The sequence below is a fragment of the Syngnathus floridae genome, chromosome 2, assembly GCF_059516105.1.
Source record: "Syngnathus floridae isolate MCC-2025c chromosome 2, RoL_Sflo_1.0, whole genome shotgun sequence".
Lineage (NCBI taxonomy): Eukaryota > Metazoa > Chordata > Actinopteri > Syngnathiformes > Syngnathidae > Syngnathus > Syngnathus floridae.
Genome location: NC_142414.1, coordinates 9,167,936 through 9,192,064, shown reverse-complemented (window position 1 = coordinate 9,192,064; position 24,129 = coordinate 9,167,936). Strand labels below are relative to the sequence as shown.

General features: G+C 43.9%; 1 protein-coding gene across 3 annotated transcripts in view; it reads left to right on the top strand.

The window, feature by feature from the left end:
* LOC148401609 (neuropilin-2-like) overlaps positions 1 to 24,129 on the top strand; it is a 40,095-nt gene that overhangs the window by 2,958 nt on the left and 13,008 nt on the right. For all 3 annotated transcript variants that reach the window (XM_088368354.1, XM_088368353.1, XM_088368355.1), the window contains exons 2-11: positions 2,390 to 2,567; positions 8,289 to 8,470; positions 14,541 to 14,771; positions 15,759 to 15,914; positions 16,155 to 16,324; positions 16,925 to 17,080; positions 21,258 to 21,402; positions 22,638 to 22,813; positions 23,216 to 23,395; positions 23,467 to 23,611. In XM_088368354.1, the coding sequence (XP_088224480.1) occupies positions 2,390 to 2,567; positions 8,289 to 8,470; positions 14,541 to 14,771; positions 15,759 to 15,914; positions 16,155 to 16,324; positions 16,925 to 17,080; positions 21,258 to 21,402; positions 22,638 to 22,813; positions 23,216 to 23,395; positions 23,467 to 23,611 (1,719 nt within the window). The remainder of the gene's footprint in view (positions 1 to 2,389; positions 2,568 to 8,288; positions 8,471 to 14,540; positions 14,772 to 15,758; positions 15,915 to 16,154; positions 16,325 to 16,924; positions 17,081 to 21,257; positions 21,403 to 22,637; positions 22,814 to 23,215; positions 23,396 to 23,466; positions 23,612 to 24,129) is intronic.

Here is a 24,129-nt window from a genome sequence, read left to right as displayed (position 1 = left end):
TTTAGCTGATTAGCATGGGGCACTTATCCTGTTAGGAAGGGAAGTGTAGAAAGGAAGAAGTAAAAAACAGGCGGGGGGTTGACATTATCTCTCTTTAATGAGGCTTTTGTTAGTTCCTTAAGGGCGCAAAATCCCGTTTAAAAGTGACAAACAAAAAAAAAAACGATTCTATCGTCATTTCCGTGAGATGAGCATCAGCAGCAAGTGTTGAAAATGTGCAAAGTCGTGTAATGCGCTCCATCCATCCATCCATCCATCCATCCATCCATCCATCCATCCATCCATCCATCCATCCATCCATCCATCCATCCATCCTCCGCAACCTTTTACGGAGTCCAGTTTGCTGGAGGATGGTTGAGATTAAAGCTCAGCTGAGCTCTGGACTGAATGGATGAGCGCCGCTCGTTCCCTCACTCGCTGGGTGATAGCACTTTTTAATTAAGGTGGGGTGGGAAGAGACGAGGGCGAGAGGGGGTGCTTACACTGGGAATGATGGAGGGATTTATCAGCCTCCCCTCACATTCGCTGCTCATCCCAGAGCGTTACAGCACCCTTCCCAGATAAGGAAGCTAATAGAAATGAGCTCTATATGCAGACATGTGCACATTTTCACAGATAATGAAGATAAGGCGGTGGCTCCTTTTGTGCAGAGATGTCTGGATCTGACTGGATGTGGGCGCGCGCACACACAGACCAGTTCACAAATGAAACGTTGCAATTAAGTCCGTCCATGCGTGCAGAAAGTTTTGTGAGGATTAATTTATGCAGAGGCACAGTTGCCCTTGTGCACTGTAAACAGGGAAGGCCAGTTAATTGTGGACAGACTGCTCAGTTTGCAAATGATGCAACTCTAGGAAATGATTGTGAGTTTTTGTTGTGTCCACAAATGACATGACTAAGCGTAGATATCATTTTTGGAAGTACCCAAGCTGAATCACATAAACACATGGGTCAGTGTCTGCAGCATGACACTTGTTTGTGTGTGTGTGTGTCTGTGTGGTTGTGCATGTGTACACCTTTCAATCTTCCAATCATCATGAGAGTTACTAGGTGGGCAGCTTTCTTAAAAGGCTTCTGCGCCAGGAAGACGTGCACAATACTACACGTGGGCGTCTCTCCTCAAAGGAAGTCATTGCAGCACTTTCAAATGTCAAAGAATCTTAAGTGTGCCTTTTAAGCACAATAGGAGGTGGAAATGTCAACGCTTGAAGGGTCTATTACACTTCAAGCCTGTGGAGTACCTTTTTTCACTCCCTTTTTTGTTGTTTTGGCTGGTTTTTTTTTGAGACATGCAAGAATATCAACCCATTTATGTCAAGAATAGAACTCACTATGTGTCACCACATACTTTGAGACTTTTCTTGTTTAGGCAATCATCTTGTGATACCCTCTGCATCTCTTGAATGCAATTCAGCGGTTGGTTAGACCAAGCTGGGACACCTGGGAGTTGTTTCCGGGCTGCATATGGCCCGCAAGCCGCTAATTGAATACCTCGGCTTTACAGTCATGGCCATATCATTTGCGTATCAAATTTATAGGAGCCGCTTACAGGTTTAAACCAAACCTTTGGCCACCACTTGATGATGCCATGAAGAAGACCTCTTGGTCTGGCTCCAATAAAAACTAATAATGTCTGTAAATCTAAGGCAAGGAAAACCTAATAAAAGATCCACAAAGCATGTGGAAGGACTTTATGCTTGTTTGTTTTGAATGTGTGTTGACGTGTTTTTCAGCAGATAAGAGCTGCATGTGGCTGAGAAAAGAAACCCCACTTTATTGTTACTGTCATTATTATAGAGTTGGGGTGACCACCCAGCTCCACCCCCCTGAGCCCCCCGAGACAGACCGTCTGCGTGTCACTTCCTGTCTAAGCCTACAGAGCCATGCCATTGGCAGGCTATTGTTCCTGGGAGAGCGTGATAGGATCGGAGAATGTGTTCTAATGTTTGCAGATTGGCTTGCTGGCGCAACAATTATAGTCGGAGAATGCTCCCCAAGGGGGAACGGGGCGATAAGAGCCTGGGTGTGGAAGGGGCTGAGTGCGAGCGAACGTGCATGTGTGTGTGTGAGGAGAGCAAGAAGGAACAGCAAATGTGTCGGTGATGATGCTGTATTGTTTTATTAGCCACTTGGACAAAGAATCCACAATGGAGAGGTTTTTACAATTTCCTCCAAACTGACAGGCTAAATTGCTTTCTTTGTTTTACTGTTCATCTGTTGCAGCACATCTTTACTGAGAAAAAACAAGATAATGACTATAGCGTTTATAATCCATTTATGAAAAGCACACAAAGAAATGGCTTCCATAAAGTGTCATAATATCTCGCTAATCAACAGTTACAATTGTTTGCTGCTTTTTAATGTCGCGTTTGTGTTTCTTTTTTGGCAGCGATCGAGTGTAAGGGCATTTTTGATGCCAGCGAGGCCGGATACATCACCTCCCCCGGATACCCTCTGGAATACCCGCCTCACCAGAACTGCCAGTGGGTCATCACGGCGCCGGAGCCCTCGCAACGCATCGTCCTCAACTTCAACCCTCACTTTGAGATCGAGAGGCTGGATTGCAAGTAAGACAGGGAGTGTGTTGACATGTTTTGCCCGTTAACGGTTCTGGATGCTTTGATCCCAACATTCTGGTCAGTCGTGAAGGAAACTTCAATTGTACTTACTTACAAGCTCTGTGTAAGATGAAGGCCATTAAGTGGACTGTGGTTTTGTTATTGAGAGAACGGAGTACAAACAGCATCGTGCGCATTTAATGGGGTGGATGCGGCCCAAGCTCAACCGCAAACATCTTGGTCTCTCCAGCGCTTCTCCGGGGGCAATTATTGGGTAGAGTTCTTGCTCGGGGGCACGTCAGCTGCTCATAACCAGCTTCGTTTGGCGGTTAAAACAAATGAGGAATGTGGCTGAATGGAAGGAATTATTTAAAATTATTAAAGTTTGCTGGGGAGGGAGGCGGTGTCAGAGAGAAGGCAAGAAGGGGAGGGAAGGACAAGAAGAAAAGAATGAGGTCCAGCTGTTTGGATGTGACTGTTGGTTAATTTTCCCAGATATGTGAGTAATCCAAATCATCTGTTTTTTTCCCTCAATGAGTGCATAAACACTTCTCTGTAATCTGCTTTGAAAACTTGTATGCTAATATTGTCTCAATGTTGGAGAAGGTTCAAACTGAAATCAAAGGAACGCAAGATGTAGCGAGTTGGCAGCGATTGGATTTTTTAAGGGCAGAAGCAAATGCAAAACCTAATTCTGTGCTGATTTGAAAAATATGTTGCACATTAAATGTAAATTGATAGCTGAGTGAGCTACAACAAAGTCCAACTTAGTGTCAACCCAAGCGAAATCTTCCCTGAAAATTATTATTATTTTGACCAAATAAAGTAATGGAACATGTTTTAAAAAAACAAAAAAACTCTCCCTTTTAACTTTTGTGTCTTTTCACCACCAACAACAGATTGGTAGCAGTTACAGTTTTCCCTTATGCAATGAAGTACGCAAAAAAAAATGTTAAGCCAGTTGTGTATGGACATATCGCTCACCGCGAGCCTCAACATTCTAAACAGACACAAGTATTATCTTTCCCCTTACTTCTGCCTCATTTCTCTGTAAACTATCAACAGATGATGTTACAAACCACCAAAAGCAGCTAAGCCAGATCGTTTTATGCTGTCAGATTTTTTTCTGATATGAACCCAGCAGGATTTCCCAATCACAGCACAGCAAAACTTCTGTGTCAAGATGCTTCTCACTGGCTAAAAGTTGGGACAACCAGCACGATGAGAAACTTAAAATAGTCGTATTTACTTATCACCGTGAGTTTTATGAGAGATTCTATCCTGTACGCTCGCCTGAAGGGACGCAGGCCTTGACCTCTGACACACGCCCACTAAGTCTCTGAATGTGTTTGCATGTGAGCGTGGGTGGCAAACGGTGCGAGCGTGTGAGTAAGTCTACAAGCATGTGAATTTTAGTCAGAGTTCCTGCTCCCTCCACTCGTCTCCTTAGCATGTATTTTTATGAAAAATAATTGAAACCCGCTCTCTACCTCGAGGTGCATGTACGCCCACGTGAGCGTCGTCACGGGTAGCTTCCTCGCTTTGCCAGGTCGATTAGCCCCAGCACTGCCAGTGAGCAGAGGCATGTTTGCACGTTCCTCTGTGAGGTTAAGGCGCCGGCAGGGTGCAGAAGCTCAAGGCTCCCCTGTCTCAGTGGGGCCTGAGAAATCTGCATGACAGCTGGGTAACTGGAAGTTACCTAAAACACGTGCGGCTATGCTTGCTACACTTGAACTTGCTGGTAGCGAATATACACCGCGAGAAGTGCTTGGTCAGCCTTGACAAAAAATCTCTCCGGCTAACATCCCTGCTGGCTAGTTTCCCTCAGCGGGTTCAAACTATCGGCCTACCGAGAACACCCAAACCACCACGCTGCTGCGGCAATCAAATCTGCAGTCGTATAAAGTAGAGGCATTCCACGTCTGAGGTGGCACTTTAATTCAGGATTTCATTTTACGGGGAGTTTGGCCACATGCCAAAGAGCTCTTACCTCCAGCCGATTGATGTGAACTAAATGTAATAAAGGTTAGATGAAATATCAGGCCCCATATCTTTAATGCAATCGGCAATCGGCTCGCCCCGGGATGCACCAGGAGCTTCTTCCGAGCTCCCTCCTCCTTCTCTTGCTCCTCTACGTCAAAGGAGGGGAGGCTGTGTTATTTTTACCCACCTGAATTAAACATGAAATCTTCCGGAATGACAATACACACGCATACACACAGATGTGTGTGTTTTATTTAGTCCTTCTTCCACCCTTTGTGGAATTAAATTAGCCAATTTGCTGCTGCATTTAGCCTGAGGTGTAAACAGTTGTCAATGTATGTTAACTGGTAGTGTGTGCGTGTATGCATGATTACGCCTTCCCTGTGGAGGGAGATCTCGGATTCAATAAGTGTATTCTGCTTGAAATGGACAGTCAATAGATAATCACTCACAGATGGATGAAGCAACGCCTGCCTAACAAAGACGGTGAGGAAGAAGAGTCACCAAAGGGACTTGTGGAAATTCAATATAAGACCAGCATTGCAATACCTGTCGTCCTACGACGTTGACGTTTCCTGTCTGAGACGGTCAAAGATGTAATCAATTATTCGGCTCCCAACAACAAAGATTTGCTGACGAACCCACATCACAGTCTTATTTTGCCATTATAAAGTCATAGTCGAAACCGCCTCTGCGAACGGCCTGACCCAGGTCATCCTGCCCTGTGATGAGTGATGAGACGGGGAGCCGAGACGTGAGGACATAGGGAGGAAAAGAGCTGTTTGGTTTGGGCTGGATTGAAGATGGCAGGCCCCCGGGTTCTTTTGGGATTTCGCTCCCAGCATCTTGTTAATATTTCAGAGGCACTTATGGTTTATTAGAGGGGCGGGAGACGTGTGTGTATGTGTGTTTCTACTTTACACACTCCCCCTCCCCTTATTTAATTCCTGCTTTTGAAAGGCAGAAGCGAAAAATAAATAAAAATAAAAAAAGATGACAGCGCCCTGATTGTTAGCAGACTGTGTTCTCATTTGTTCTGTTGTGGGAGAACAAGAGGAAGTATACAATAGAGCAGAGGCAACTTAGAAATCTACAGTTATATTTATTGACACTCATAAGCAGCTCGAGCAAGCTGAACTTGAATAAACATAAGCAACAGTAAGTTATGTCTTCAGGAAGTTGGTCAGCCATTTTTAATCCCTTCCTTGGAGAGAAAAAAATGACACTATACTGCTCATGTGTCAAACTCAAGGCCCGGGGGCCAGATACGGCCCGCCACATCATTTTATGTGGCCCGCGAAGACACATTGTGCATCAAATTCGTCTGTCATGACTAGAATTGCAAATTGTCTTAATTTTTTATATCTTTTTTTTTTTTTTTTTTAATATTTGACCAGTTTTTACTCATCTGATTTGAAACCGAATTATTTGTCAGTTTGTTTTGTAGCTTTTACTGTATATAATATGAGGTGCTCATACATTTATTTGGGTTGACAGTCATAATGGCCCTCCAAAAGAAGCTATGACTACAATGCAGCCCGCAAAAAAAAATAGTTTGACACCCCTGCTATACTGTGTTAAGTCACCGTTCATGATTCCTAAAGATGGACATGCTCACAATAGTGAGGAGCATTGCCTATACTGGAGAAAAGGTCCCTGGACACCAACAAACAGCTAAAGGCAATTAGTTGTTATGAGCCGAGTGTACATCTGCTGGTCTATTAGCTGCCCTCCACCCTGTCCAGCCATTAAAAAGACTAGCGGAACTTTTGGACCTGTTAGAAGAACAGGTCCTGGAATGCGGTCAGGTGTGTGCTAGAGACGTGTCAGACGCTCATGCATGTATTCATCAGAGGCTGAGCGCACCGGTCAATAATCACATCTGAGAAACACTCACTCACTGACGCTAATCCATGACAGAAGAGCGTGAGACAGAAGGAGGGGAAGTGGGAAACTAACATAGAGACCCACTCCAAAATCAATTAAAACCTAATTAGGCTCTCAGATTCTTCACAGGCCTTTTATCCCCACAAAATGGTGCTGCGAACATGAGCGCTCTCCTGTCTTTGTCTGTATGTGCTTGCGTGTTCTCCCCAAGACTGTTTTGCCCTTACATAGCGGAGCCATCATTCTTGGTGCTTTCAGGTTCAGGCTCACTTTTTGTTGAAGTGTGACTTGAATCACAGAATTGAAACCTTAACCTTGTGTGACTTTAGTCGAAAAGTAGGCCAAAGTGTTTTTTATCAAAAGGGCGGAATTTTCACCAGTGATCAGTGAAAGAACAACAGTCCAGTTGTTTTTGGTGGCGTCATCACATGAGCCCATTGAGAGACGAGGTATTATGTCCAAAAGTTATTTCTCCCAGTTTGCAACCATTGCAACAGCGGTTAGGAGGATTTCCCTTTTGTTGGCTTCGCATTTTGATCTGGAAAGGTTTACTTGAAGCAACACTCAAAAATAGAAATAGAAAATGATTCCTCTGACTGGTCTGTGCAATATTTGCATAATTCAAACATGAACTCATGACTGCATCTGAGTGTCCAAATAGGGTGATATCATCCTGCTTGTGTGTGTTTGTGTATGTGTGTGTCTGTGTGTGTGTGTCTGTGTGTAATTGTCTTTATGCAATCACTGGCAGAGGCCAAAAAGAGCTAACTAATTTGAGACGGTCCAGGTGGACTCTGTCTTGACCCCACAGAATTAGCTTTTTTTGTTCAGGGTCAACTGGCAGGTCAAAGATCATAGTGAACTGTGAGCCCAAACATGTGAAGCGTCTTTAGGTTTATTCATCTTAATTTTCCCTTTGCTTAATCCCCTTTGCTGATAATGCCCCTACCCATTTTCTTTCCAAAGCATCAACCACCACCGATTTTAACAAATTACCCAACATGCATCAGTTCACTCAAACTCTGTCTACAAGTAAAATGGCTTTTACAAAAATGTCTGTTTTTCCTCACTCCAGGAAAAATAAATAACTAAACAAAAAATGTAAATAAAATAATAATAAAATAAAATACATAATATACATAATATAAAATAACTATATAAAATGAAAAATAAATATATAAATAAATAATGTAATCACAAAAACGACTTTGGAGGGTTTGTGCCGCAAGCCAAAGCAACAGGTGATCCCTAAGGGCATTTTTGATGAGCACGAGCATTAATAAAGTCATTTAAGTTAAATGTACCAAAAACGAAAGCTTTACTAGTGTAGCCTAATTCCGTCTATCCCAGGCAGACATAGTACTTCAGCATTCAGTAAGTTACTCCCCTCACTTCTAATCAAAGTCAGCAAAAGTGCAATCCTGTGTTATCTAAAACAGTGGAGCAGAGGGGTTAAGAAAATGATGATTCCAGTTACTTGTTTTTCCACCATGGGGTTTTCCAGGGTTGTCTGGTATGACTTGAAGAATAAAATGAAGGCAACGCGTCTGAAGCAGCTGATGCCGACTTGTTGACCAAGAGCCGAGGCCGTGGCTAATATAATTACTTCTATCTTGCCCTGCTTGTCATGCTCCTGAATGCTTTTTCTCAATTCTGCCTGAAGGCTGAAGCCCAGACTGTAAATTTTTCCACACCTGTCTATGTTTTATCACCACTGTTCATTCCATAACTAAATAATTTCTTTGTATCTCCTTCACAGTGCTCTCTCATCTTCTTCCTGTCATAATAATGCTGTGTCCCAGGTCAAGAAAACAATTAACCTCTCCTCTTTTCACCCCAACCCCTCTCTTTTCAACTCAGGTACGACTTCATCGAAATCCGAGACGGGACTTCGGAAAATGCCGACGTCTTGGGTCGGCACTGCAGCAACATCGCACCGGCGCCAATCATATCCTCGGGTCCCTCCCTCCAGATACGATTTGTGTCGGACTACGCTCACCAAGGAGCTGGCTTCTCTCTGCGCTATGAAATCTTTAAAACAGGTGAGAGGTCTAACTAACGTGTGGGGGGGGGATGCCTTTAAAAATCTAAAGACGACTTGATGGTCTGGAACCAAATCAAGAGAAGTAGCCAAGCATATAGAACATAAGAATAAAACTATGTAAGGAATGCTTGCTTAATTGAAGCGAAATCCATTTCCTCTTGAGGAATGGGGAAGTGAGAGGAGGGCGGTCTCTTGGAGGCGGACCACCTCAGGTCAAAGGTTTATGGGCAAAGGCTGAGGCAAGGAAATTGATGGGGACGAGCAGGCGCTCAAATGGAATTTGGTGGAGGCAGCTCAAGTGCACGAGGTGAAGTGCAGTTTGAGTGTGTGCTTTTGTGTGTGCGATGTGTGTGCGAGAAGGTGAAATGGTCAGGTGGCCTTGAGGCAGCTGAAGGATTTATGTTCAAGTGAGTTGATTTGACTTGACGTTTTAGGTGGTGCCATTTGAACCAAATATTTCCTCCCTGAAAGCGCTCATGAATTCTAAAAGCCTGTCAGGATTAAAGTAGCCAGCACAAACTTCAAAATGCAGAATTTAGTTGTCACCCTCGTACATGTTTTAAGCTTTTGAGACGTGTCACTGAGCCAGATGCCTGAAATGGTACTTTGCTCACAAGCAGGCTTGTAATGTAGCTTAGTGCAAAGATTTGACTAATACAACACAGAAGTAAATCAAATGAATAAAAATGTAATTTAAATGAAAAAAATATATATTATATTTATAATATATTTTGAAGAAATAAAAAATGTATATATTTAGGTACAGCAAATTTCACATAGCTAATTTGAAACTTCTACACAAGTTATATTCTCCAGGGTGACTTTAAATTCTACTAAAGTATTTTTTCTGTCACTATACTTGTACTTATGCTCAAGTATTACTTTTTGGTACTTTAACAACATTATTCAAACGTCATAGTTTAAATGTTATTGCTTTCAAATGTAACAATTGCCACAATTTTAATCGGATCGGAATCTTTTCCAATTCTGAAGAAAAATCCATTGTGTATTTGCGTGTAAACCCGCAAATCACATGTACACCATCATTGCTATGAAAGAAATACACAAAGTTAGGAAAAAAATCTAAATCTAAACAAAATCAAAGACGATTAAAATTACAGTAAATGAGAGCTGTGTTGGAAATGTAGTAAACAAAATAATTGCCTATGGCGGTCTGTGGAATAATGTTCAGGTTAGCCTTAATTAATTATTCCAAAAGTCAGGCCAGTCCAACTAAACAGAATCTTAAGTGTTTGTATTATTAATAGATTATTGTTTTCTTCTGTGTTGTCAGTGCTTGGGGATAAATCCGAAATTATCTATTCGTGCAAGGGCGTCTGCACATTCACATTCTTTCATGTGGTTCGTCAGCCATATGAGATAATGTGTGACTTAAAATATGCATGAAAGTGGAAATACGTCCTTGAACGTGTCAATCCACTCTTAAATACTGACATAGTATTTCCATGCTTGTAACAAGATTTTAGCATACATTTGTAGCATTCAGCAGATGTGCGACATACGAGTTGCACGCGTGGGTGTTTCCACTCAGCATGATACGAGCCTCATGTGTAGGTGGAGCGACAGATAAATGCGTAACAATAGAAATTGCGAGGAGTGAAATTGACAGACTGTTGGATGAATAGTCATGAAGGATATTATGATGACTGACTGATGGTGATTATAATGATGAGGAGGAGGATTTAGGATGTGTTTAATTGCAGCGCTTTCATCATCATAGGTGTTTGTCTTCCAGCAGCAGGATGAAGCAGCAAACACACACAAACACACAAACGCACACACACCATTTCCCAACTGACTTATTTATTCACCAGGGTGAAAGTAATCATATTTCAATGTTCCCCTTATGTGATTACAGTTGTCTTGTGCAACATTACATTTTAGAACCTGCAATTGCGAGTGAGGTATATTTGAAAAAAAAAATATGGAAAATTTTGAATCACTCTGTAATCGTTTTTTAGGCTCTTTGATGTGCCTGTGTTGTTAAAGGGCGTGTCTTTGTACAGATCAAGATCTCAGTAGACAATTAAATGTGTTTCAGAATGTGTGTGTGTGTTGACGTCCAGACTGCGCAGCTCAGGGCTCAGGCTGACCTCGCCGCATTGCTTCCAAGGACCAGACACTCACATGTGTGAGTGTTTGAAAACACATGTGCGCGTGCTTGTGTGTTGAGCTAGATGGGACAACTGACTTGTTTTTGTTTGGCCCATTCAACCTTGTTACATAAGCGATGAGTGTAACGACTCCAGGGAGCGTTGGATTGTTTGTGTCAACATGTGCATGCATGTGTGTGGGGATGTTTGTGCTTTCCATGTTGGAGGTGTGGGAGTGCCCACCTCCACCATGACACCCACAAATCCGACCACTTCCACAAATATGCCACCCAAAAACATCCCCACTGTCTTCACCTAAATGGTATACAGTGAAAGCGTACGTTCCTGCCCCCTCACCCCCAAGCCCCCCGTGCCCATATTGTTGTGGCCTACTTTACTCTCACTGGTGCGTGCTTAACCCTTTATTCATCTGAGACTACCCCCTCCCCCAACACCCCATCATCATTCGTCCATCCTCACTCAGTCACGTGCCGTTGATGCTGTTACCGTGGCTACTGGAGGCAGACTTACTAGTAAAGCCCGATTTTCCCACTTCCCCGAAGCCCAACTACTAGAGTAGTATGGGGCCATACATGTCACAGCCAATCCTGAGTTGGAGGCAAAGCGGGGGGCACTTGAGGGCATGAGGTCCCTTCTGTGACCATTGGCGACCGCTGCCGAGACATGTGTGAGGTCTCGGTGGGAGTGCTGCCAGAGGCTGGAAACCCCCCATTCACCCTAACACATCATGTGAATGTATTTCTGATGTCTTCACATTGATTGGAGGTCATCCCCGCCGACAATAATGCTGTGCTCCAACAATATACGGCTGACCGACTCTTGACTTTTTCCTCATTCCCCGAGACACAATAAGGCACATTTTTAAAGACAAACAAATAAACAGCTCAGAAGAAGAACTAAAATGTTCATTTTAGTTGGAAAAGCTTTTGAGTATAAATTACTGACATTTAGCAGAACAAAGCAAAGAGACATCCATTCTTTAATTTTTTATTTTTTTGTTGTGAAGTGTACGAAAGTCAATCTTCACAACAGCAAAACATAAAACATTTACCGTGTTTTCCGGACTATAAGGCGCACCTAAAAACCTAATATTTTCTCAAAAGCCGACAGTACGCCAGTCCGGTTCGCCTTATATATGGACCAAATTCATAAATTTAACCTGTCTCGAAGCATTGTGTCATGAAATCAATCATATGTGGCCTGCTGAAGACTATGAATCATGAATCAAAAAGGCTATGGATCATTATTTTGTGATTATAAAGGAATTTGTTGCGTCTGAAGTTGAAATAAAAAAGATAAAATGAAGAATGATTTGATTTGGATGAAAAATCTGACATGATGCATTAATGGTGCACCTTATAGTCTGGTGCGTCTTATATAAGGACAAAGTTTTAAAATGGGCCATTCATTAAAGGTGCGCCTTATAGTCCGGTGTGCCTTATAGTCCGGAAAATACGGTAGTTGAATTGCCCAATTTAAAAGGTTACGGAAGTTCACCTAACACGTTTTTACAGTGAATGAGCTCTTGTAGGTTAGGCAGGGTTACACGAGAAATAGACTTTCTGAGTGATTGACACGTGTCAGACAAGCAGGCAGATGCAGTTACGATACACACAAGACACTGAGGCGAGCGTGTAGGTGAATCCTCGGCAGGATCTGTGCGCTGAGGCGGCGAGACGCCAGACAGAAGCCAAGACGGCGAGAGCGCAGACAGGGTGAATCAAGGGGCAAAACTTGTATGGATTTTACCCAGCAACTCAGGCTCTCACCCCTATTTCAGGCTCACACAGACATGCAGCATGACCCCCCTCCTTTTTTAACCAATGACAGCTCACGCCAAGGAGGAGCTTATATTGGTTATACATGTGCGCACGAGGTGATGGAGGGAGGTTCCAAGACTTGTTTTTGGCGTGCTTACACACCGTGACTAATGAGCACTAACGAAAAGGAGAAGTCACTCGTGCATACGTGACCTCCTCACAAGCATGCAAAAGAAAAAAAAGACAAGTGTGGCCAGTTGGTGCACATCGTCTGGAAAACGCAAACGCGGTGGTGCACCGTGGCTCGGAGACATGAAGTCAAGCTGTGCTCACATTGAAGTTTTCGCGAGTCCAGACTGCTGATTTGTGACCTAGTAAGAAACAAGGCTACTGTGTTACTAGGTCTCACACATGCTGAGAAGCTGTCACGCACTCACCTCACATGCCACACATGCAAAGAGACAAAAAAAGCCTGTGGCGAAAAAAAAAATGGAAGCATATTAATAAAACGGAAAAACAAGCTCATATAAAATGTGACTCACACATAAAAATCTTGCAATCACGCATTATGACTTCCCACTTGGTGACAATTACCTAAATTGTGTTGGTTTGTCTCTTTGTCGGTTGACGTGCCACTGCAGCATGGCATGGACATCAGGGAATGTTCTTACCAAGGGAACATCATGCTCCTAAGTCTCCCTGATAAGATCTATTGAGGTGGTTTCACAGAGAAAGAAGCATCCGATTCAAAAGGAACAGTGTGGTTTTTGTCCCGTCTGTGGAATAGTGCATTGGTCTGTCGTGGGTATTGGCCCAAAAAAAAAAAAGAGCACAGATAGAAGTGGCCAAAAGGTGTTTCCTTTTTGTTTGGGCTCTCCCTTTGAGCTCAGACATGCAGGAGGGGCTCAAAAACTAAAGGAAGAGGGAAGTCTAAGCATGTCTGCTTAGGCTGCTGCCCCAAGGAACTGACCCCAGATAAGTGGGAGATAGATGGACAGCTTTTAATATGCTCAGTGGTGTGTGTTTATGCATGGTGTGTGGGCCTTGAATGTCGACGACCTTCAGAATTTCTAGACACCGCATCCATGACGTCTGAAATGGCTTGGGAAAAGTATAGGAAAAAGTCACATTTAATGACTTTTTATATCTCTAGATCGGTCATCGTTACATTTTGCATCAAGTCGGTAACAGTGGGAAACAGAAAATATCGTTTTGGTGTTATCCCTGGCTAAATAAGTTGGGTCCTCTGCCATTATCAAGTGCAGACGGGAGCAGGCAGCCAGCTTGCTTTTATTGGTCTGCCTGATAATAAAGACTCTTGCCTTGTTGGAATGCTGCTGTAGGAATGTGCTTTTAACGTCTGAGCTCCTGATGCTGGTTTTGTACATTTGGATGTGGCTGTTAACTCGCTGGTTTGGTAAGAACCTCTCGTCTGTTTTGTGATCCACGACTTGATGACAAATCTTCAATTTCACTCATCAACTTTGATCTAGTTACATTTAATGCAACTAAATAATCAGTGTTGGAAAAATATATCAATATAGGCGTACTTCTACAAACACTGGAAGGGGCCGATGGGCTGCAGATGCTCAAGGTGAGCCACACTGCATAAATCTGAATAACTAATGAGGAGCTGCCGCAAAGGGCTCACTTAGAGCCATTACACGAGGTCTGTGGTATGTTTGACTTCACGAGGAAAGGGAGAGCCCCAGAGAGAGAGAGTACAGGGAGAGCATTTGAGAACATTTATTTGGAACGTATGCAAAAGCTCCAAAATCAGTGGCACTGCTAAGGTCCTCAAAAGCCTAGTTTAAAACGATGCGTGTCAAATTACCTCCTTTAAAAAACACATTTGCCTGGAAGCTTTCAAGGTTCGGAATGAGGAACAGATCTTTGTTCACATCTTGAAGCAATATGATTGTTTTTTAGGATCCAAAAGCTGCTGAAAACAGCACGGTGCCATGTCAAAGAACTTATGATTGGCAGGTTTGGAGGTGGGAGGGGGCGGGACGGTTGTTTTCATGTCGTACGTAACGCCGGACACACTCTTAAGATGTCAGTGATGAAGTTCATCTGCAAGTCAGATGTTTCTGCCGTTTGATCCATTGCTCTTGTCTGATCTGGATGTTCTTTTTATGACAAATGGCTTCTTCTCATCTTTGTCTCATCTCAGGGTCAGAATTCTGCTTCCGCAACTTCACCAGCAGCTCCGGTATGATCGAGTCACCGGGCTTCCCTGACAAATACCCCCACAATCTGGAGTGCTCCTACATGATCATCGCTCCGGCCGATATGGAAATCAGCCTCACGTTCCTTACCTTTGACCTGGAGAATGACCCGCTGTTGGTGGGAGAAGGCGACTGCAAATACGACTGGTTGGACGTTTGGGACGGCTTGCCACAAGGTAACTGTGCGCACAGCTGCTTGTAAAGTGAAAATTCAGATTTCCACGCTGCGAGCGCATGGAATTCGTGAAATCCCACGTGGACATTCTGTCGGGAAGAGCTCGCTTTGATGTGTAGTGGAGCCTTGCCTCTCGTTCCTTTGGGTTACATATAGGAAGCATAACTGTAGTTCACCCCAAAGGAGCAGCCCTTTCTCATGCCCCTCAATGTCCTTACTCCTTATCACCTTATATTTCCTTCCTCCCTGAGTGTTGGGATTTGGCTCCAGTGAAGAATGTCAGGAAATAGCAACCCCAAAAGAGTTGTCATAAAGCGCTTCCATAGAGTAATTGCTGCCGTATCAGTGATGAAAACCACATTGGCATGACTAAATGGTGCTTTTGCACCTCACACACCATTTGTCTTCTCTTCCCATTTTTTTCAAAAAGATATATGAGGAGCGCTTTGCTTGAATAATTCCATGTTTGCGTTCTAAAAAATGGATATAATTTTTCAATTACGACTTGAATTTGGAAGCTCAAGTCGTCGCAGACTTTCAGAGGAGAATTAGGAGTAAATTAAAACAGTTGGAGTGAGGCTTGTTCTAAGGCAAGAAAGGGTCTTGGCAGACTAAGAGGGAAGGGTGAAGAATTTGGCGTTCGGCGAGGGAATCACGTCTTGAGACTACTGTAATCCTCACCACTTTGGTGTGCGCGCGCATGTGGTTGATCCCAGAGCAGCTTGCATTAAGGCGGGGATTCGTGTCCCCCCTGCTGGGCTTTGGCTAAGACACACAGATGGACTGAGGCAAGAAGAGAGAATCCGTCGGTGGTGGGTGTGGGGATGGCGGCAAGTCATTAGCTATCGCTTAGCGGAATAAAAGTTGATTTTATCTGTAGTATGTCCCCGAAGCACCAACAAACAAGAAATTACAAGCTGCAGTGTTTTTTTTTTTAAATCAATGAAAGGTCTGTCTGTACTTGCTGACTAATTTGATTTATCTGCAGTGTCGCCGCTAATCGGGCGGTACTGTGGCACAAAGATTCCTCCAGAGATTCAATCGTCCTCTGGCCTGCTGTCCCTTTCCTTCCACACTGACATGGCGGTGGCCAAAGATGGCTTCTCTGCTCGATACAACATGACTCGTAAAGAAATCAGAGACTGTGAGTGACTTTTTGTGCCTGTGTGTTTGGTATACTCAGTCAGTTTATTTACATGCTATTATTATTTTTCTTTCTGCAACTCTCCCATTTTTTTCCCTTCAGATTCAAATTAACACCACCTCAATTGACTTCTTCTGACTCTGTTTGCATATTGTCTCTCTGTGGCTTTACAGATTTATAATCTGCTATTCCATTCGATCTTCCATGACAACTAAATCCCCATTTTGTTTGCTTTGCTAGCGTTTCACTGTAGCTTACCGCTTGGTATGGAGTCGGGAAAGATCAGTGATGACCAGATCAGCTCCTCCACAAGCTTCTACGACAACCGCTGGTTACCGCGTCAAGCCCGACTCAACAACCACGACAACGCCTGGACTCCCTCAGAGGACAGCAACAAAGAGTACATCCAGGTCTGGCAATGCACCTTTCCATTTGCAGAATTGTATTGGCAAAATGCAGTGCTTTGACGCCTCTCTCTGTCACCTAGGCCGAATAATCCTATTAGTAAAAAATGTTACATCTTCATGTACAATCACCTCCTATGGATGCAGGAATTTTGTGTACTGCTTTTCCAGAACCCTCCAAAAAGGCAACAAAAATGCACTAAGCAGCAGTGGCGCTCAAGAAACTGCAAAGCAATGATAAAGAAGCGCTCCTATCGCTCGTCTCACGCAATCATATTATATACAGTATATTTATAGTCATGCACTCGTGCAGGCAAGAGCGGTGTGATGGATGAAGAGGGTTCAGAGCATCCCCATTTTGATATTACACTATTGATCTTAACTTCTAATGTTCTTCTTCATTTACACACGGCATTGCTCAGATACGAGTGCCACCCCAGTTTCCTGCACGGCAACAATCCGAAGCTGTCCGCATGACAAATAGAAACAAAGTCGGTTCTCTTGGTTAACTACGTCAATCCCGTGTATTAGATTTTCCTCTCCCATCTCTTATTCTCTGTTAAAAAAACATAATGTATTTTATATTCAATGTTCTCTTAATTCAAGGTTGATCTTCACTTCCTGAAAGTCTTGACGGGGATTGCCACCCAGGGAGCCATTTCGAAAGAGACAAAAAAATCTTACTACGTCACCACTTTCAAGCTGGAGGTCAGCACCAACGGGGAGGACTGGATGATCTATCGGCACGGCAAGAACCACAAGGTACATGCACATACACAAATGACCCTCTCGTAGCCATTTTACAATCTGGAAATTGATAGACTTGGATATGTAGGTCTGTCTTAAAAAATCTCTCACTGTTTTTATCAAAAGTATTTGTGGTATCTGTACATGTAAAGGTATTGGTTGTGGTATCGGTATGAGAAAAAATGGTATCGATGCAGTAACCAAAGGACAAACATAGATGACTTCTCATCGATGGATGGATGGATGGATGGATGGATGGATGGATGGATGGATGGATGGATGGACGGACGGACGGACGGACGGACGGACGGATAGATGGATGGATGGATGGATGGATGGATGGGCAATAATTGTTTTATGCTGTCAATTTCGGATTTCTACTGTATGTTCTGATACGGCCCGTGAGCAGCCCATCCTTGCTAATAGTACAAATCAAAACGTTTGACAATTGAAAGATTGAAAACAACTATGTACTGTGCCAAACTAAAACATACTTCTTGGTGGAAACAGCATCTGTCTTCAAGAGTGAAACAATCATTGACACTCCTAGAGCTTGTATACTCCGATCATGACATTGGTCATGTGGCAAAAAAAAAAAAAAAGACGTGATGGGAAAGAGGAAAATATAGAGAAACCAAGAGATGGAGAGATAAGACAAGTACAATGGAGTCCTTTGTGTGCCCTTCTTCTGGGCGTGTAATCATTTACACATTTCCACACTCGCATATACTCCAAGTTTATGTATAAATGTATTTACAGTGCAGGATGTTGTTGTCATGGCACATTGGTCTCCGTTCCTCATATCTGGGTTGAGGTCACCGTGGATTTTAACTAGGAAAATGGTATGGAGGGGGATGGTGGCTCTGTGGAAGGGTTAATCCATCGACACACGCGCACACACATTTAACAACGTAGACCCCTTCTGCGCTGGCCACTGATTAGTTTGGGTGGGATTGGTGGGGGGTATCGGATGTGGAGATTACGGAGTGAAACGTGGATTTGACTTTAAAAGAAGCAACATCTGTGCAGTTTGTTAAAACTCCCTCAATGTATCCCGCTTTTAAATAAGCTTGGATTTATCACCCTTTCGAGAGACAGTCGCCGCTTTCTGAGCCTCCATAAATGACCTGATTATATTTTTCTTAGGTTTAACTTTCCAGATGAATAAAATGAAATGGTGACAATGATTTGACTGAAGCAGCACTTTTGACTGTGCTCACAGGCCAGGTTCTTCCCGCCGTCCTTGTGGGCTACAGTCAAATCTACTGTGACTGCTAATCCATCATCCACGTAGTGCAAACTCCCGGTTAGCCGTCCTAAGTCCCCCCAAAGAGCCCTTAAGTGGTTGAAGCTCATTTTCTGTCAGGGGGTCCTGTAATGACGAGGATTTTACTTCTGTAATTGTCATTTAACATGGCGCTCAAGAGCAGATTGTGGTTTTGGAGGCTTGCACAAGTGTACAGTGTTTTTGTGTACGTGCAATACATTGTCCAGCTGACACCCCCATGTGACGTGGTGATTCAAAATGACCTCATTCACACATTCATCTCAATCCTTGAGATGTTAACCTACGTATTGCTCTCGAGCACATACATTGATATACTTGCGTGTGTGTAACATGCACTCAGTCCATCTCAAGGCCCAGAGCAGCAAGCAACCAGCTGGAACTAGTTCCTGCTGTCAACATCTTCATAGCAAGATGGAGGAAGGGATAGGAGTAGAGGTCATGGCCGCACAGGCTTGAGAAAAAGAAAACAAATGGGGGCAGAAGGAAGCTGGGAGTGGACTTGTGAGCACTGTATTGACAAAGAAAGATGGGGTGGGGAACAAATGAATGAAATATCGGTTCGATAATGTGTTGTGCAGAGATGGCCGCGGGCTCCCTGTGGTGTACTCAGCTTCGAGGAGAGCACTGCTGAGGCCAGGCAGGCTCACAAGTGAGAGGAATGGTAAATGAATTTAGATGCAAACACAGCATTTTCCAGAGCACTAACAAAATTTTGTGAGATGACGGCATTTTGAGGTGCACAACATTGTTTGATCCATAATAGTTGCTCTTCAAAGGCTGCGCAAGACACATAAACACACCTCCCGTCGTGACCTTGTTTTTGATAAAGGTCATCAATAGTTAAATACCCGTGGTCCACACCCAGTCTGGCCGCTGAGTATGTGTATATACGCTCAGCTTCGGCGCTTCGTTATATTTTCATGACTCTCCATTCCAGGAGACACAACATGGCCGCTTTAATTATTCAACTCATCTCGCCTGCATGTGACACAAGCAGGAACCGCACCCCAGTCGTCAGGCAGATTAGAGCGAAGCATTTTAAACGTAATTTTTTCATCTCTGAAGAAGATTCTTTTAAAAATGACAGCACCATCAACAAGTTAGCCCATGAGCAACCATCTGCTTCCCAGAGGCAACGACCTTTAACCTTTGAAGCAATGGGGTCGGGTGCTGCGACAATAGACAGGAGGAAGTGGAGGAAACTGAACCGCCATTGTCTTGCGCCCCCCACCCGTCTCCTCTTTTCTGAGGTTGTCTTGTCTTGAGAGCTAATTTGTCTCACTGGGTCAATTAGATGGTAATATGGAAGGGCAAAAACATTAATCCCAGATATGATCAATCGATATGGTAAGCCTTTTTGGATCCCTTTTTGGTATCACGTCTGCTGCCCCATTTCCATTTCCACATTATGAAACATTCTCATGATTCGTATTTATGGAATTAATTCCAACTAATTTGCCATTTAATACTGTGATAGTTTGTTTCCTGTCCCAGTGATAAAGCTGCTCATTGTGCGGTCAGCACTCTCCGCCTCAAAACTGATGACGTGATGATGGCGCAAGCACCCACATGCAGGAAAACGCCCTTTGTTAAATGTTTATTCTCCGAATCTACCCAGTTGTTCTCTATTCATGGCCGACAAAAACATCCTCCTAGGTGGGCAACGCCGATCCTCGAGAGATTCTATCCTGCATGTCCAGCACACTTGAATCACATGATCAGCTTTCAAGTATTCATCTAAAGACGTCTCATCCCTGTCATCATATATCGTTTTTCTTGTCTTTCCAAATTTCTGGGAGCGGCAAAGACGTTACCATTGTGTAAGGGTGTGTGGGTGTTTGCATAACCCCCATAAGAGCTCACATCCACTGTTTGGCCTCTTAAGTAAACACGACGGTTGCCGGTCATCCATCCATCCAGGAGCAGACACAGCATAGATAGCCCACTTTTCTCTTCAAACACCGACTGCTTTGTTTAACCACTGCTCCGCTTGATTTAATCAAGCCATGCCCGAAATCAAATAAAACCCTTGAGTAACATATTAAAGTCTTGTGACTCTGATAAGCATATGCCAGACAACGAATATTGCTTCCCACCAACATGGTGATGTTTTTATAGGCACTTTCAATCTTTTTTGGTCTCTTATCACCCTTCTCTATTGTGATGCTCGGCCACAACGACGTAAATGACACTTTTCAGCTAAACGTCCTCGTGTATGGTTTCCTTTAGTCGTGAAAAATGCGCAATTGCAAAAAGAGGACGTGTCATAGGAAAGAGGAAGTGGTTCTCCAAAGGGAAAAATCTGTCAATGAAAGTCAACATGAAATGCCCCCTTGAGCGTCCCGGGACTCTTTTTTATCCCCAAAACAGGAAGTAACCCGAGCATGTGGGTTAGTTTTGCCCTCTCGCCCCTGCAGGCGCGCTCTGCCACAAAAGACCCAATAGAGGGAGGGAGGGAATGTTCCTTGAGGAGAGGGGAATGTTGATGCTCTGGGATGGCTTGGATACCTCATCACATCCTGCCCACCTGGGCACACTTCCTGTACTTAATAGCCAATCATGTTTGGTCATGTCAGGTCATGTCTCTCGCACAGCTAGAGGTGTGTGGGAGCTTGTGTGAGTGGGTCCCTATAAGATCATCAACCCTCATCTATCCTCTGGCTTTCCCAGCCTCCGAGAGGAACCTTTGACCCCAAAACACAATGACAGCTGGGCCGGTGACATCGGATCCATGTTTGGGTTGTCTCCGCTGTGTTGGCCTGCCTGTGTGTGTGTGTTTGTGTGTGTGTGTGAAGCCAAGCGAAGCCATTCGTTGTGCGATGAAGTGTGAGGAAACGACAGATAAGGCAAACCCGCATAAGGCATTCAACAACCGCATTCTGGTGTCTTTACCTTTCTTCTCAGGTATTCCACGCCAATACGGACCCTGCCGAAGTGGTGCTCAATCGTGTACCGCAACCCGTTTTGGCCCGATTTGTGCGTATCAGACCGCAAACGTGGCGTAACGGCATCGCCCTGCGCTTTGAGCTTTATGGATGCCAGATTACAGGTGTGTAAAAGACAATATAAAGTTCTATTGTTTGCGTAGCTGGTTCAATGCGATGGCAAATAGCTTCATGGAAAACATGACACGTCATTTTTTTTTCACTTTTATTGATGGCATTTGACCTGTGCAAAGCTCTACTGAGTGACACACAAAAATGGTGTCGTGCCTTCAGAAAGAAAGTAAATATACAATAAGTCAAATTAAACGAAAAAAAAAAGAATTCCCTCAACCGTAGAAAGCCGGAAGCCTTGCACACATTTAGGCTGTCTCACACTCCCCATGCTATATTTTAAACATAGCTCGCCTCAGGCTAATAAAAGGAAAATGTTCTTCCCTTTTCCCTTCCAGTCTTCACTTGTGTCATTTGCTTCTCCCACATTGGCTCTGAGTTCACGCTCCCCCTCCGTTTTCCTTCTCATGGTTTTAGACTGTTTTTTGATGCGTTCTCTTTGATCCCTGAGTGTACCCGATCAGGGAATAAGTCGCGATCAATTTTTCATGATTCCCTCAGCGTCCACACTGTGATCCAATTCAACTGCTCACCACTGCAAGCGAAGTAACTATTAGCGTCACAGAAAAAGTACATCCAAACGCTCATCGTTTCTAAATGTCGCGACACACCTTTTGATATGTACACACACACACGCGCGTATTCAATCCCCGAGCCTTTGCTAAATAATTTCTTCAGCCTTTGCATGACATAAGAGCATGAAACTTTGATCTGTGCTCTCTTAAACTGTCAGCACAGCCGACGTCTCCCTTCCTTCCTCCGGCGGCCCTTTCTCACTTCCCGTATCTCCTCCTCTTCTTCCTCCCTCTTGGATGGTGGCCTCAGTCTCGCCTTCCCTCTCCTGCCGCTTTTGACTGCCTAAGTGTCATTCCAGCATACTCAAGCTGTCATCCCCGCCTCCCTTTATCCTCATTTCTTTCTCGCTTGCAGCATCTTTCAGTAGGCAACATCTGAAGTTGTTTCATTCCTCCGGGTGTATTGTATTCACATGCACTCATCCCACTGGTATATACTAATTGTATAGAGTAGGAGCATCTCTATTTCTCGCTAACTCTCTTGGCCTTTGCTCCAGTCTTGACCCCATAGTGCTTAGTGGTCAGTCATACTATGATGTGGTGGAGCTTAACAACTCCCAGTGGGAAATACGTGCATCAAGTCAAAGATGTGACCGTTCATTCATGAGATGAATTAAAAAAATGTATTGGTCTGTTTTGCTCAATGGCCACAGATGCTCCGTGCTCCAGGCTGCAGGGCCTGCTATCCGGCCTGCTGCCAGACAACCAGATCTCGGCCTCCTCCAGCAGGGACATGATGTGGAACCCCAGCACAGCCCGGTTGGTGGCCAGTCGCTCTGGCTGGTTCCCCTCACCTTCACAGCCCCTTGCTGGAGAGGAGTGGCTTCAGGTACGAGTACTGAATTCCCCTTTTATCTACTGATGGGAAAATGAAGCTTCATGAACCAGTTGTTGTATTCTTTGGCTTCTCTAGATGGAAATGTTGGTTTAAAGTGAGGGTTTTAAGAAATGGCAAGTCGGTGGTGGGCTTTCAGCTCTAGAGGTCTAAATAAACACAACAACTGGTTCATGAATCATCTTGAAGCTTCATTTGCCCATCATTACTTTTATCTGACTAAAAAATGTAACAGGTTTCTCGCAAATGTGTTTTTTGGGTATTGGTTAAGTCATTTTTGCTTTTTCCTGTTCACTACCAAACAAACACTACATAATCTTCTTGGTACGGATAATTCTACAAGATGCTTTGAACCATAAAATCATGTTTTTCTATTTCATTGTTGATTGGTTCCAGGTGGACCTCGGCGTGCCCAAAACAGTGCGTGGAATCATTACCCAAGGAGCAAGGGGGGGGGATGCAGCAAGTGGAGGAACCACGGAGAACCGGGCTTTTGTGCGGAAGTACAAAGTTGCATATAGCCTGAATGGAAAGGAATGGAATTTCATCATAGACAAAAAGACCAGCCTGCCCAAGGTGAGCTGGGTTGATGTTGTGTGTTTGTTGGAAGTTCCACTTTGTGTAACGCGCGTGTTTATCTCTTGCAGCTTTTCGAGGGTAACACACACTACGACGCCCCAGAGCTACGTCACTTTGAGGAGACGGTGGCCCAGTACGTCAGACTGTACCCTGAGCGGTGGTCTCCAGCAGGAATTGGGATGAGAGTAGAAATACTGGGCTGTGACCTTCCAGGTAGGACATTCTGCATCTCTGAAACCTGGATGTGAAATATGAGACAAGGTTGTAGTTTATTATTTACGCTAAATAAGGTTTAGTGACCGAGGTTCAGACCATCTAAGTGGACCTTAGGGAAGAGGCTTCTGACAATAGTCTGTCCGAGAAAGAAAGACCTAACCATTGCAGATTTAAAGAGCCAGCACAAAAGTTCAGCCTGATATATTTTGAAATTATTTCACCTGGAAAATATGACTATTCTGCAAGCTTCCAGAAACATGTGCTGTTACCAGGAGGGAGTGGACGGGGTTTGTGTTACAGGAATGCATCCCCAGAGAGAATCTTGAGCATAGTCTGTTTTCCAGATGTGTGGCACACACACACACACACACACACACATATTGATACATACTCATACATCTTCTTGCACATGCACACATATGGACTTTCAGTGTTCACCACACCCTCTGAGCCCGAACAGGACGACACAGCTAAGCATGTCATATACGTACAACATCCTCATCAAGCAAACCACA